Source organism: Curcuma longa, chromosome 11 (assembly GCF_044706935.1).
Source record: "Curcuma longa cultivar G26 ecotype Majalengka, Jawa Barat chromosome 11, ITB_CL_G26_1.1, whole genome shotgun sequence".
Classification (NCBI taxonomy): Eukaryota; Viridiplantae; Streptophyta; class Magnoliopsida; order Zingiberales; family Zingiberaceae; genus Curcuma; species Curcuma longa.
The window spans coordinates 21,548,241-21,563,234 of record NC_133871.1 but is presented as its reverse complement, the minus strand read 5'-3'; the positions used below and the strand labels follow the sequence as shown (position 1 = coordinate 21,563,234).

Sequence of the window (14,994 nt, the reverse complement as noted above, 5' to 3'; positions counted from 1 at the left end):
AATATGGAAGAACTTGTAAACAATGGCCAATGAATCTGAGCTCCACCATGAAAAAGTGAAGCTGATTAGCTCCAAACCTTCTCAAACAAGGTTTCGGGGGACTTTTTTCGTTTATAAAAAACTGAGGATGATAAAATTGTTACAAACGATTCAGGGCGGCGATCATGGCTTCCGTGAAAGCATGTGCTCCTTACATCTGCATGGTTGTGTGCCAGTTCGCATATGCTGGATCCAGCATTCTGAACAAACTTGCATTGGAACAAGGACTAAGCATGCTAGTCTTTGTTGTTTACAGGCACCTCATCGCCATGATCATCTTGGCTCCTCTTGCCTATGCGTTTGAAAGGTTCGAGGATCACGCTTCACTGGAATTGTTGAGAATAAATGATTACAAAATGAATTAATGCTTCTGAATTCATCTCATTGTTGTAGGAACCAAAGGCCCTGCTTCTCATTTGCTATCATGCTAAAAATATTCATTCTTGCTATGGTGGGAATAACAATTCAGCAAAACGTATACTATGTTGGACTCCATTTCACTTCTCCAACTGTTGCCATTGCCTTGAGCAATGTCGTTCCTGCTTTTACTTTCATATTGGCAATTGTACTGAGGTTAAATCAGATACTAGTTTCATGTGATTCCATCAAAACATGTTCAACAAATTTTACTCATCGACATTCATGCTACATTTGGTCTTTTTGCTCAGGATGGAAAAGCTCAGCTTGAAGACCGCAAGAGGGAGGACCAAGCTTGGAGGAACCATCTGTTGCGTCGCTGGTGCTCTGGTCTTCATAATTTGGAAAGGTCATCTGTTGGGAGTCATTGTTAGAAGACCTCTGGTCCAGCTCCATTTCAAAAGTTCTAAGAAAAGGGATGATTGGCTTAAAGGCTCTGCTCTTATCTTAACCAGTTGTTTTGCAGGCAGTGCAAAGCTTGTTCTTCAGGTCCTGGATTACTTTAACTTTTTTTTTTGTTAGATCAAATTCATGAGTGAGTATTCTTCATGATCAGGCATTCATCTGCCAGATCTACCCAGCCAGACTCACCATGAACACCTTGGTGTGCTTCTTCGCATCACTGCAATCTTCTGCACTTGCTCTCGTCTTCGAAAGGAATGCTTCATCATGGAGAATGAATTGGAACATACAGCTCATGGCTATCATATATGGCGTACGTATCTTTTGGTTCAGTAATTAGTTTCTATCATAGGAGAGTTTTGAGAATTCTATGATGTCGATATACATATATATGAAGGGAACTGTCATATCTTGCCTCATCTACTACTTGCAAATATATTGCATTAGCGAGAAGGGACCAGTATTTTGTTCCATCTTCGCACCTCTTGCAATGTTGATTGTGGCTTTTGTCTCGGCCTTCATCTTTGCAGAACGACTTCGTGTCGGCAGGTACGTAGCTATTTTGATTCATCAACTGTGTTCTCAGATAAGAAGAAACGTTTAAACTCATTTATCCTTTGCTGGGGTTTGTTTATAGCTTGATAGGTGCATCGATCATAATTCTGGGACTCTATTGCTTCCTCTGGGGAAAAAGTGGAGATTCCAACGAGGAAGGTGACAAGGATTGTGGAGCGCAGAGGGATTCAGAAGCTGAAAAGAGCCCGTGCCATGATTAGTTTTTTTTTTCTTGTAAAGAAAAAAGGATTTCTAGCAGTTTGATGAATGTATGACTCCCCAGTTAAAGTGAATGAAAAATACAGACAATATCTTTCTGTCAATAGAGAAGGATCAAATGAAAAAGGAAAAATAGTTACTGAAATTATTTTGATGCCATTGTATGATCCTCATTCCTATCAATACTAGAACTTGTAATACAAATAACTGCAATAAAAACTCAACCAAAACCACGTTATCAAATTAAGTTGTCTTGTTGAGATTTAAGTTGTTGGATCCCGTGTCAATCTCTGGAAGCACTTCTTTCCAAACCTCTTTAAGAAGAGGCTCATTGTTAAAAGAACTCGATGACTTTTTTGTCCAACAGGAGCAAAGGTAAAGAGATTTTACTTACGATCGTGAAATGCGGAGTCTGACTAATTCTTCGGCATCATTTCCCTTGTTTGGGGAAACTTTCTTTTAAGAGAGGTGCAAGAAATTTGCAAAGTGAGCAATATCATAAGCACTATCTTACGCATTGATCATCTCGGTTCTTGACAGATTATGGTGAGGCTCGATGCTTTTTCAAAATTTATAGAATGCGACATCCTCAACGTTTGGTTGGATGGGGATTAACTGTGTTGTCCACAAAAGAAATAGTGAATTTTCAGTAAATCACTTGGATTATTAATTGGCATGATGAATGAATGAAAGAAACTGGAGGATTCCTGAGGATAATTTTGTATCAAATGCATCTTCTTCTTTTTTATCAGATATATTCATCTGCAGAACAATCAAACTGCTGGTATTAGTTTTACCCTTCAACTTTGCGAGCACTCAGTGAATTGTCCTTGGCTCTGATTGGTAAGAAACTGCAACAAAATTTACAGATCTAATTGACACAGTTTCTACCAAGAAGAATGAAATGCAGCAAGTTGCGGCTGAGTTACTATAGATCGATCTGCGTGATAGGTGACAAAGATGAGAAGATTTCTCAGGTATCATGCACAAAGGGGAGTCTTTTATGTGGCCAAGCTATTTGACTTTGTATGCTAAGTGCCCCATTATCTCATCCTGAGTTGACCCCTCTTCAAATTCAGCAAAAGGAACGCAACTCTCTTCCTGATTATAGTCCCTTTAGGTGTATCTAATATAGAAGAACTCAAAAATAATGACCTGTGAATCCGAACATGCACCACCATGAAAAGTGATGCTGATAAGCTCCCAACCTGCGCAAGCAAAGTGTTGGGGCTTTCTTCCTTTATAAAGAACCAAGGACAATAAAACTTGTCACAAACAATTCAGTGAGGAGATCATGGCCTCTGCGAAAGCATGTGCTCCATACATCTATATGATTGTGTCCCAGTTCGCGTATTCTGGATCCAGCATCCTCTGCAAGCTTGCATTGGAACAAGGACTAAGTGAGCTTGTCTTTGTAGTGTACAGGCACCTCATTGCCATGCTCATCTTGGCTCCTTTTGCTTATGTGCTCGAAAGGTTCAAGGATTCATGACTCATTCGAATTGTTGAGAATAAAATATATAAACTCATCTCATTGTTGTAGGAATCAAAGACCCAGCTTCTCATTTGCTATCATGCTAAAAATATTCATTCTTGCTATGTTGGGGATAACAATTCAGCAAAATGTATACTACGTCGGACTCCATTTCATTTCTCCAACTGTTGCCAGTTCCTTGGGCAATGTCATTCCTGCTTTTACTTTCTTATTGGCAATTGTACTGAGGTTGATTCAGATATTAATTCCAAGTAATTTCATCAAAATGTTTACAGTGAATTTAGTTCATTCATATATCATGCTTTTTTGCTCAGGATGGAAAAGCTCAGCTTGAAGACTGCGAGAGGGAGGGCCAGGCTTGCAGGGACCATCTTCTGCATCACTGGCGCCCTGATCTTCACATTTTGGAAAGGTCATTTGTTGGGAGCCTTGGTTACTTCACCTCTGATCCAGCTTCATTTCGCAAGTCCTGAGAGAGGCGATGCCTGGCTTAAAGGCTCTGCTCTTCTCCTAACCAGCTATGTTGCATGCAGTGTATCGTTTGTTCTTCAGGTATTGCGTTAATGGCGTCCCTTGTGTTGTCACAATTCCCTTTTACTACGTTATATTAATCATGAGTATATATTCTCAGGCATCCATCTGTCAGATCTACCCAGCCAAACTCACCATGAACGCCGTGACGTGCTTCTTCGCAGCACTGCAATCTTCTGCACTTTCCCTCATCTTTGAAAGGAATGCCTCGTCATGGAGAATGAACTGGAACGTGCAGCTCATAACCATCATTTACAGCGTATGTCGATCACTAATCCTTGTGATTATTCCACCGATTTAGTCGCTAAAGTCAATAGATATAAATGTACGCAGGGAACTGTCATATCTGGCCTCGTATACTACATGCAAATCTACTGTATTAGCGAGAAGGGACCTGTATTCTGTGCCATCTTCGCACCTCTTGGAATGTTGGTCGTGGCTCTTGTCTCGGCCTTCGTCTTTGCTGAACAACTTCATGTCGGCAGGTATATATATATATATAAAGATATCCTCAAACATTTAAAAAACTTATTTTGAACTTCTTCAATATGAACAAAATCTTTCTTATTGACGTCATTTATCCCACTGTTGTGCTTGCTTATAGCTTGATCGGAGCAGTGATCATAATCCTGGGACTCTACTGCGTCCTCTGGGGAAAAAGTGGAGATTCCAGTGAGAATGGTGACGAGGATTGTGGAGCAGAGAAGGATCCAGGAGCTGAAAAGAGTCCATGCGATGTTTAGATTGTAAAAATATATTCGATTTGATGTTGGATTTGTCTTGCTGAACAAGGAGGGTGCACTGTTCATTTTAGGGAGAACGACGAGTCGTTGACTCCCTAATTAAAATGATATATACCACAAAAAAGATTTACTAGCTACAAAAGTCAAAGTATTTTCCCATCTAGAAGTTTGTGGCAGCTCTATCACAAGTTCTGTCAAATAATTAATCGATCAGACAATGGTGAACGACAAGTCGTCGACTTGTTTGCTAAATTTTGGATTGATGAAACATAGTAAACGACATTAGAGGGTGAAGGGCAACGACTGACTTCAATTTTTGAAAGGCAAAGTGGAATTGCTTTATGACGTTTGAAAGAATAAACAAGCGAAGCAGTCTCGACCTCAACTAGAAAGTGAAGGAAAATGCAGATTTGCTATCTTCCTATATCAACGACGACGAGAAGGAGAAGAGTTGAACAGAGTTCGATAGTTCCACCGCGACATTGCTATCAGATACTCAGCAATTCAAGTCAAACATTGTTCAACACTGAACTAGTTACTCTATTCTAATGGAATGTCTGGCACCACAAAATGATTAAATTACACTACGAGATACAGCAGGGGCTGGTCTTGAAACAAGGCGAAATTTCCCTAAGTCCTGGGAAGAACCTAATGAAGCTTGTCATCGTCCCTTCTTTTGGTGTCGGAGCATTTAATAATCCCTTTCTTGAACTCGTTGAGGATATCCAGTTCCCCTTGCCTGACTAATATGGTCCCTATCACTGCCTTCTCGCCTGATACCTCGACCAGAAGTCCGACCGCCAAGGCATCCTCTGGAGAACTCAGACGGGTAACCTCTGCTTCTGCCCCTTCCTGAAGAAGAACACTAACAGTTATCTTGAAGAAAAATGGCTAATGACTAGTGTTCCAGGTGTATGTAATCAAGCTCATAGTGGATAATCAGAGGGAGAAAAAAGTGTCTCAGTTGTCCAGTAAACTTTGTTTGCTAAAATCTATAAGCTGAGCTCTTTGGCCAGTTTCTGGGCTCTTATCTACTCTGTTCATTCATCAAGAAGTTCCATTTTAACATATGCAAGAGTACTATGAACTCTCTACACTTCAAGATACGCACATTTAACAAGTTTGTTGACATACATAGATAAGAAGATTAAGAAACAATTACGACATGATCTATTACTTCTATGGTAGATTTAGCAAGCAATGAATACGCCTTTAAATTATGTCAAAGGCCCCACTGGATATCAAACTTGATATGATGAATATACTTCGCATATTGCTTTTCATTATAATTTTTAACAGGTTTTCTTCTTTTTATTTTAAATTTTAATAGCTACATCAGGCAGCAACACAAATGTATACTCCCACTAGGGGCAGAGAGGATCACATTAACAGCAGACTCATACTATTGCATAATTCTGAAACATTAAAAAAAACATCCTTCCATTTACCTTTAGTTCATTTGAAAACTTAAAATATAGAGACCATAAAAACATTAATATTCATGTGTTTTTTTTTTTTTTTAAAAACTGATGTATATATTTAATTCGTTCTCAAATTTGGATATTTAAGTGATTTCAAAAGAGAGGTCCATAACATGAAATTGGGACTTACTTCCTCGTGATACACCACTGTTAGGTCTTCTCCCCTCAACGTGAATCAATCTCCCATTCAACTGTATTGGAGATGCCTGCAAATGAAAAACCAATATGTAAATTATGTAATTTTAGAGACAACACATAATAAGATAGCTGAATATTATCCTAAGCAAAATCTAGTTGTACAGAATATAAAATTTTTAAAATTAAAATTTTAAAAAAAAGTTACAAAAAGTGCCAGCAAGATACAAGGACATGAATCTAGAAGTAGTTAACACAAACAAAATCACCAGATAAATAATAATGAAGATCAAACAAATATGGTAGAGATTACAGAGCTGGAACACAAGTAGATTTGAAACCCTACACTGGAAATTTTTCTGCCGGTATCATCAGTCAAATAGGTCAAAACTGAAAACTGGATTTATAAACAAGATGAAACAATAAAAGCATATAGTTTACACTGATTTCAACACTTGGTCAGACTGGTACAGACTAGACTTGAAATGGACCAGGGCCGTGCAAATACTACAAAATACAGTCGGATATTTTGATCCCTGTGAGAATAAACTAGAGTAAGAAAACATACCTTAAGTGCATTTTGTACACCAATGGCATCTTGATATTCAATGAAAGCATAAAAAACATCAGATTCCTGTAAATTTCACGTAGAATACTAGTGAGTTAAAAATTAATCTAGATAAATAGAAGACAAAATAATACAACAAGTTACATGGACTCAACCTTTCGGCTTCTAATAAAAACACCATCTGGTCTTAATCTACCGAAGTTCTTAAAGATTTGCTCAAGGTCTGAAGTTGAAACAGAAGGAAGATTTCCAACATAGACAGATCTGGCATCACCTGCGACCAAACAACCATGATCCTCAAACAGGCTTAAATAAAGATCAATAGATTTTTCAGTGTAACAGATAAAATCCCAGTGAAAACATTAAAAAAAATACAAGCAATTGAACTGGTACCCACACTGAATTTTCAATAAAGCTAAAAGCTACTCAACTATTAAGTAAAAAAAAACCTATAATGATGCCCAAGATCATGTAATCATTGTATATAAGTTACTAAAAATTGAACAATAATAAGCAGTCTGGCTTCAGAAGATGAGAGACTAGAAGGCCTGAATATAAACAGGAGGGCCAACCTTTTCATGTGCAAAGTAGAAATTGAGAATTGCTCAAATAACTTTCACAAAGAAAATACAGGAATTAGGGGAGAAACCTTCATCCTCAACTACCAGAGCCTCCTCAGTTGCCACAGAGCCAAAATTCTCAGGAACAACAACAGGATGTGATTGTTGGGAAAAAGCATGAGCCTGTTCCGTCTTGACTACAGATGCTGAATGCATAGATGGACCAGACTGCCCTTTAGATCGAAGCTGAGACATAAAGAACATCAGTCTCCTTGGGAATAACTTGTAAGAAAATATGATAGAAATAAACGTTGCATACAATGGACGCATATGTATGCTTAGTTGGCTCCCCAACAGGCTCCTCAGGAGTAGCAGGAGGTGGGTCTCTTGTAGTCTCCAAGGCAATCGGAAATGAAGCAGTCTCTTCAGCAGGAGATTCGTCTAATCTTTCATCAGAAACTGAAAGTTGTGGTGCTTCAAAGTTGCTATAATTCTCGACTGTATCATTTTCTTCCACGTGCACTGAAGGCAACAAATCCTGAGCCTGAATTTCATCTCGCAGCATATAGTCAGAAACTGTCAAAATCAAACAAGCTTACATTCAGTAAAAGAAAGAAACTAGTAGATGTCTAGGCAAGGAGTTAATATTTTTGTGACCTATAAAGGCTGTAGCCCTTCATTGTACAAAAGAAAAACATAAAGACGTAGTAGGAATATGACGCCGGACAGGATAGTGATTATCCTGCAGACAATATTGATTCCGTCGATCGACTACGAACATCGAAAATCAATCTTCTAAACCTATTAATTCGGAAGAATACCAGAAAATAAGGAAATAAACGGCACTGCCGAAAATATTATTAAACTAAAACCTTTTTTTTAAATATCAACTAACAAGATACTTATATAAATCCAAAACCCTAACTTGTAAAGAAATGAAAGAAATCCTAATAGAAAGGAAATTTTTTTAACAAATTCGAAATCTTAAAAATCCTAAACGGACTTAAAATCCTCAAATATAAAAAGTAAAAAATTCATAAATTACTCTAAATACTAAAAATAAAAATTATCAAAAATAATAATAAAAATCTTCAGATCCTCCTGCATCAGTCGCCCAGGTTGAAAAAAACTCATCCTCGATTTTAAAGTAGTGTCAAGTGGTCACCCAAGAGGAAGATTCATAAGTTCGTCTTGGAACTTAGGTATGTCCTTGTAACCGTTAACAAGTAGAACCACTTCATTTTTCAACTTAATTAGTCTTTGCCCTGACTTTCTTGAAAGTTTTTCCACTGCTATCAACTCTTCATTGAGATAGGTCAACATATAAACCTCCTCGGTATGATTTCTAGTTGATCAGTCCTCAATAATCCTTGCACTTGCTTTTGAATCAAAAAAATAGTACTTTCAGAAAAGGTTGTAAATCTACAAAAGAGAGTGACCCTGTGCCAACATTTTCCATGCAATAACCACTAGAACACCAAGATTTTGAACTTAAGAAAATCGACAGTAGCATTTGAGTCCTTGAATTTTCAGCGAATTTGAACATAATAAACAGTAACTTCTGTCTGTTGGGCTCACCGGTCACCATAAAGCACAGCAGTAGAAGGCAATCTGGATCGGTAGCCTTGGGTAGGCTGACCACCCTTGACACCTCCTCAGGATCTGAAACTTTCAGACCTAAAAGGCGCTTGATCTATGAGATTGAGTTCTTAGGATTCATCATTGAGAACGCAACAATAGCAGTCACAAAAAAACACTGCTTCTCACCAAAGCAGACAACAGCAGAAATTTCACGCTTCGATTCATCATTCGGAACCACATCAATGCCACGCTGCCTTGTTATTGTACACATACATCCATAAATAGGTGCATATACAAATTGGATAGATGATAACATGACACAATTGCAATTATGAGTAATTTTCTTCATCATAAAGTTCGTGGTTTGTGTATGCATATGTGTTTTTTATTTTTCCACATGCTCCAAAGGAAGTAATAACATTGACATGTGGAAGCAACTATAAGTTCTAAGCAAAAAAATAGATACAATCTTTGCTAATAATAATGTTTCACTGAGAAACAGAAATCCCTTACAGTTATGTCATATATCAATATAGCATATTTTCATTCATGTACAGAGTTTTACATCCATAATAAGTACTTGTGGTTTTCAACCTGAAAGAAAAAAGAAAAGAAATGGAATCCATGCAAATTTGATCCCAAGCAAATGGGAAATCTAGTCGGGTCTATTAAACATTGCGTCCATGAAGAATGAAAATGACATATTTTCACAAACAGAATACTACCTGCTTCTGGTACAGGATTGGACATGTTTAACTTGGATTCAAAGTCAGTCTGAGACACGAGGGCTGCTGGGTGCTCATAAATTTGTTCCTCAAGGAAGTGAAAAATGTCATTGAGAATATAGTATCCTTTCTCTTGAGGAGCAAGGAAAAAGGTTTGCACAAATTTCCTCCTAACACTATAGTCATCCAACTGCACATAACCAGAAACCATCACCAAAACTGCACTATTCAAAGACTCCAAAGAGTGGGCAGACTTAATCTCGATTCCCTTAAAATTCAGGCGCATCACAAGATCATGAATTTGCTGCAAAATTTTACCGCATGAGGAAGTCAGTAGTACATATTTACACCTTGTCTATCCGAAGAAGTCAAAAAAAAAAAAAAAAAAGAATGGAGCAATATACAATTACTTAAAACATAATAACCAGATAACTGCTGCTGTAAAAGATGTACAATTAGATTACATTTCCAAATGAAGATTACACATCAAAGAAGCAATTAATTAATCAATGTTATTTTTTGAGCACCGAAAAATTTGCGCTGTGGGCAACAGAAGTTGGTGCTTAGGCAGCAAAAAATGTTGGTGCTGTGAGTGTGCATACAATGTCAGTGCAAACAGCAATGCACGAAGGAACACTTCATGAATATGTGGTGGTGGTGTTCAAGGGAATTCCACGAGAAGACGACAAACATATGGTTAATTTGTTTGTGTAAGGACTGCAGCTTTAGTTTAGTAATTAGTTAATTATTCCTTTCTGCCCCTCCCTTGGTTAGCCCAATTTAGCAGGCCTAAAACAAGGTCAAATTGGAATCTTTATCCTCCTTCAAACATATCCAAACTAATTGATTCATCCTTTAAATCAAATAACCAAACAAATAGACATATAGATTCATCCCTTCATTCATCCATCCTTCAACTTATTCATCCAAATATACTATAAATCGTAAGGTTATGTATTAATATTTATTTATAAACATGAGTATAACATTATTAAATTAAAAAATATTAGATAGCAATATAATATATTAAATTAAAAATACTACGCACTTGAGTTTTAGGCTTGATCATAAGAAACCAAAGTAAGATTTTTGGAGACCAGTCATTCAAAAAGTTGACAACAGATAGACTACCTTGCAACATAGACACTTAGGAGGTCGGCTCACCTTAATCAATTCACTTTTAACTCATCTTATCCTTTATCAAGTAACAGTTTAGCGAATACCCAAATGGGTTATAAGGTGGATAAGCTGAGAAGTTATTTATGGGATGGAGATAAGTTAGTAGAGATTGCTTATTAGCTAGTTGGAGCTCAGTTATCAGGCCAAAACACTATTAGCTGATATTAACAATAGCTTTAATGCTCAATACGTTAGATGAAGCTTTATGTTTTTGTTTAACCTTAGACCTTAGTCTAAGTTAGATGGACTAATCCTTCTTGTTCCGGAATTCTTGGGTAATTGATATTGTATCCTTACTGATGAGTTATCATATCTCTATACTCTATGTCTGTATTAGGATAGGAGAGTTTCCAATGATTAATTAATGATTTCATCCAATGAATCAAAAGGGAAAAAACTCAGATTTGCTGAATAGTACCACCATCCCAGTCGCCGATTCGGTTGCAGTTCCATCGACACGCACCATGGAACTCCCTTCCGTGTAGAACTGGTGCACTAGTTCCGGCTGCTTCTGAAGAATAAGATAGTAATGCTCCAAAAAATACGAGCCAACCTACATCAATAAAGAAAAATCAAGCGGAAACTCGAAAAAAAGTAAGGCCCTCGTTACTCCATGCTCTCGATTGGAGTACCTGAACTGCACTAAAGTGACCCGGGTAGAGAGAAGCCATCGCTCCGCATGCAAAAAGGATCGATCCTGCAACCCTAGACGACAGAACACAGCGATCGATTCACAAAACCACTTTCTGGATTCGATCGGATAACTCCAGGGAAAGAAATGACGGGCGAGAAATCTGGAGGGAAAAATGAGATTCCTTCTGCGCTTTGATCCGCTCTAGATTTCCACCGCTTCCACTGAGAACAGTTGATGGGGGATGTCCTGCCCCCTCGATTCTCTCTCCCTTCCATCTCCGCTTCGGCTTCAGCACAAGTACAAAGAGAGATCTCGAGGTAGCCCGGAGTGGATCGGTGACGAGATCGGCCGGAGATAGGGCGACGGTAGCCGTTGGATTGATGGTGCCCGCTCAAGCACCAACGGAACGCACTCGCTTGCACGTGCTACGCAAGTCGTTCATATTCCATTTTAAAATCAAGCGGCCGATTTGACGTTCTTTATGGGCCGAGATGGCCCAATAACAAGCCTCTGCGTCCATGGTTGACCGCTCTATAAATTGCTTCACATCGAGAACCCTAGCTTCTTCTGCTGTTCCTCTCTCCGTCCTCGAGGCCGCAGCTGGCGGTACATCGCGAAGGGAAAGACGAAGGCCGAAGAGGATGCCGGCTGGTCATGGACTTCGTTCCCGCACTAGGGACCTCTTTTCCCGTCCTTTCCGGAAGAAGGGGTACATCCCCCTGACCACCTACCTCCGTACCTACAAGATCGGAGATTATGTTGACGTCAAGGTGAATGGTGCCGTTCACAAAGGCATGCCGCATAAGTTCTACCACGGTCGTACCGGTAGGGTATGGAACGTCACTAAGCGCGCCATCGGCGTCGAAATAAACAAGCAGGTCTCTATTCATTCTTCCGCTATCCGTGTTTCGTTTATTGTTATTTATGCTTCCAAAGAGACTTTTTTCTGTGAATAATAATATTTCTCTACTGTGTTCTTTACAATATAAGTAAACACGAAATTTTCATTTCCTAAGACGTAGAAGATGTTTTTTTTTGCTGGAAAAACACAGAAATGGGAAATGCCTGGATGTAGGACGGATCTAAGTTGGGCAAACTGCTAATTCTCATTTATTTTAGGAATTCATTTGAAAATGGCACCACTATCTAAAGGAGGAATTTGATATTTCATCGATTCTCACCCATGAACTTGAATCCGATTTGGATCAACAACGCCATATTGTTTGGTGCAAATAACAATATGTATTGGAATTTCAAGTCCCTTTATTAAAAATCTTAGTGAATTCCTTCATTGTGCACCATACAAATTCGGTAAGTAGAATCCTAATTGTCAAAGTTTTCTAAAATTTCAATTTATTTTCTATTAATTATTTGTTCTTCTTTAACCAAGTAAATTGTGTACTCTTGAGAAGGGGAACTTTTTTGGTGAAAATCTTCTTTACTTGTTGGAGCAACTATGTTTCATTTGTATGTTCCAAGAAAATTATGGTGCATAATGATTATATATTATTAAGTTAATGCCAAATAGACGGTCATCTCTTTGTGAGCTCTTTCATATACCATCACCCAGAAGTGCAAAATGACTCCCCTCGCCTCTTGGGACTGGGCTGGAGACATACAACGTAAACAAGAAATTACATTTTCCTGAATATTTTAGTCAAGTATCTTTAGAATGAAATGCTCATTTCCAGCCCATGTTATTCTGAACACAAGATATGAATCACAGTCAGTTGTCCCTTTCTATTATGGAACTGAATTCTGTTCTTTCAGTAGTTGGGTCCAAAACAAAGTGTTTGAATTCTTCATTTTTGTCTTATTGCCACATTGTTGAAGATGCCCTTTTTTGTCACTCGTAATTAGGTTGTCACGGAAGCCTTTAAAGAAGTTTTTTACATGAAACAGAATCTAGGCAATGCCTTTGTCAAAAAGCTGTGTTTTTTATGATGCTAACTGAAAATGTGGACATTTAGGTGTTACCTTGGACTGTTAGACGAGTTTATGTCATTAAGGCACTAAATTTCCAGTGTTTTCTAAACCCTCCCTGCTTGTACACTTCTACTATTTATTTTAATTTTATATATCAGTCAATCATATTTTTTGATGCTTATGTCATCATCTAACATTTTTAAGACAAAAAAAATGCAAAGATGATTTAGTTGGTTCTGTTAATTTTTTCAATCAGCTCATAGCTGTTTAGTAAGTCTGTCTTGGTTTTGATCAATGCTGTTTTGAGGTCTTATCGTGTTACTATTAGATAGGTTAGTTTAATCTGGTCATCAAGATATTCGTTTCCATGATCCAAGTCTGTCCTTGGACTCCCTTTTCTTTAGCCTAATGCTGTTGCAGTTAATTAATACTCTGCCCTTTGACCAGTGTTGTTTCTCATAACTTTCTGAAGCTAGGTTCTTTTGATGCTGTACTGCGTTAGCTTAGCTGCAGCCGTCTGTTGTTTTGAATTTAGGGTGGAAAATGCTATATTCAACAACATATAACATGCAAGTAAATTGATGATTCTAAATAAGTTCTGTGGTGAGGTTACTTTACATATGAGGTGCATAGTATCCCTTTCTGCAAAGTAGGTGGCTTAACTAGTTTGTGCTCGCCTCTCGGTAGTAAGGTAGGATTTGCTGGATTCGCAATTACCTGTGCAATGTTACATACTGACGATGAAACAACTCTCTTGTCTTTGTAGGTTGGAAATCGGATTATCAGGAAGAGAATTCACGTCCGCGTGGAGCATGTGCTGCCTTCCAGGTGCCAAGAAGACTTTCGTGCGAGGGTGAAGAAGAACGACCAGTTGAAGACCGAGGCAAAGGCACGAGGTGAAATCATCAGCACTAAGCGCCAGCCAGAAGGCCCTAAGCCTGGCTTCATGGTGGAAGGTGCTACACTTGAGACTGTCACACCTATTCCATATGATGTGGTCAACGACCTCAAGGGTGGCTATTAGTATCGAATCCTCCTTGTTCCGATCCAAAGACCTGGTTTTCAGTCTTGTTAATTTTAGAGATTAATTAATAATATCGAACCTCATGTATCAGAATGCTTGATTTCGTTCTTATTTTTGTTGATGGGAATACTAGGGTTATTTGTTCTTCTTATGCTAATTGCTTAACCAAACATGCTCTTGAATCTCTGATAGTGTATGATACGATTTTCCATACATCAAGATGTTTTTAACAAAATATTTTGATGATTATTTCAATTAAAAAATTGTTAATTAAAATGTTTATATATATAAAAGGCGAGATTGCTATTTTGCGCGATAAATCTGTGCATGACCCGTGTGCGACTCCTTGATCCACTATCGCTGTCATCGCTCTTGCCGTCCTGTTCGACTATGTCGTTGCCTTGATCGCGATCGATGTGCCACTCACTAACGCTCTTTTTGGTGGTGGATTCGTTGGTCGCCATTTGTTCTGCGACTCGTGCCCACTCACTGCCACTGCGGGCAAATCGTGGTCGGATTCCGACCAGATAGTGGCGCTCTTTCTGTGCCCGCTCACTGGCCAATGCCGGCCAAATCGTGGTCGGATTCCGATTAAATCACGGTCGGAAACCGGTCGAGGAAGGACCGGAGCGCCAACGAGCGGCACGTCGAATCGCGCCCGGGGCGGCGGCTGACGGGCGGCCGAGGGTGGCGACGAGGACGGCGGCACGGCGATGGATCGGAGGTGTCGCGTATGGGTGTGCGGATAAGTCACACGGCATAGCATTTCTCATATAAAAG

The 14,994-nt window shown here is 38.7% G+C and overlaps 3 protein-coding genes across 4 annotated transcripts; 2 read left to right on the top strand and 1 right to left on the bottom strand.

Annotated features, from left to right (window-relative positions):
- Positions 1-164: 164 nt before the first annotated feature.
- LOC141837332 (uncharacterized) lies at positions 165-4,401 on the top strand. The gene is made up of 12 exons (XM_074724756.1): positions 165-346; positions 433-612; positions 708-945; positions 1,013-1,171; positions 1,256-1,407; positions 1,496-1,621; positions 2,917-3,108; positions 3,176-3,355; positions 3,442-3,679; positions 3,759-3,917; positions 3,992-4,143; positions 4,263-4,401. Exons 1-12 carry the CDS (start codon positions 165-167, stop codon positions 4,399-4,401), a joined length of 2,097 nt encoding a protein of 698 aa, XP_074580857.1.
- Positions 4,402-4,917: 516 nt separating this feature from the next.
- Positions 4,918-11,632, bottom strand: LOC141839309 (nuclear transport factor 2-like). Of its 2 annotated transcripts, none has more exons than XM_074727033.1 (9): positions 11,263-11,632; positions 11,052-11,183; positions 9,452-9,755; positions 7,465-7,721; positions 7,235-7,391; positions 6,741-6,859; positions 6,586-6,651; positions 6,013-6,088; positions 4,918-5,253 (listed from the first exon to the last, which is right to left on the bottom strand). In XM_074727033.1, exons 1-9 carry the CDS (start codon positions 11,299-11,301, stop codon positions 5,093-5,095), a joined length of 1,311 nt encoding a protein of 436 aa, XP_074583134.1. In that variant the 5' UTR covers positions 11,302-11,632; the 3' UTR covers positions 4,918-5,092. The 2 variants fall into 2 exon arrangements, with proteins under 2 accessions (XP_074583134.1, XP_074583133.1); XM_074727032.1 differs by having other exon boundaries at positions 11,049-11,183; positions 11,263-11,631.
- Positions 11,633-11,843: 211 nt separating this feature from the next.
- Positions 11,844-14,365, top strand: LOC141839999 (large ribosomal subunit protein eL21z/eL21y-like). Its single transcript, XM_074727873.1, has 2 exons — positions 11,844-12,142; positions 13,957-14,365. The coding sequence occupies exons 1-2, from the start codon at positions 11,906-11,908 to the stop codon at positions 14,212-14,214; spliced, it is 495 nt and encodes a 164-aa protein (XP_074583974.1). The 5' UTR covers positions 11,844-11,905; the 3' UTR covers positions 14,215-14,365.
- Positions 14,366-14,994: the final 629 nt, after the last annotated feature.

Excerpts from the sequence above, each read along its gene's own strand:
- LOC141837332 (XM_074724756.1), top strand. The coding sequence starts at position 165 with ATGGCTTCCGTGAAAGCATGTGCTCCTTACATCTGCATGGTTGTGTGC. Across the intron at positions 3,356-3,441 it reads TTATTGGCAATTGTACTGAG|GATGGAAAAGCTCAGCTTGA; the intron begins GTTGATTCAGAT and ends TTTTTTGCTCAG. Across the intron at positions 4,144-4,262 it reads GAACAACTTCATGTCGGCAG|CTTGATCGGAGCAGTGATCA; the intron begins GTATATATATAT and ends GCTTGCTTATAG.
- LOC141839309 (XM_074727032.1), bottom strand. The coding sequence starts at position 11,301 with ATGGCTTCTCTCTACCCGGGTCACTTTAGTGCAGTTCAG. Across the intron at positions 9,756-11,048 it reads AATCGGCGACTGGGATGGTG|CAAATTCATGATCTTGTGAT; the intron begins GTACTATTCAGC and ends AAAATTTTGCAG. Across the intron at positions 5,254-6,012 it reads CAGTGGTGTATCACGAGGAA|GAAGGGGCAGAAGCAGAGGT; the intron begins GTAAGTCCCAAT and ends GTTCTTCTTCAG.
- LOC141839999 (XM_074727873.1), top strand. The coding sequence starts at position 11,906 with ATGCCGGCTGGTCATGGACTTCGTTCCCGCACTAGGGACCTCTTTTCC. Across the intron at positions 12,143-13,956 it reads GCGTCGAAATAAACAAGCAG|GTTGGAAATCGGATTATCAG; the intron begins GTCTCTATTCAT and ends TTGTCTTTGTAG.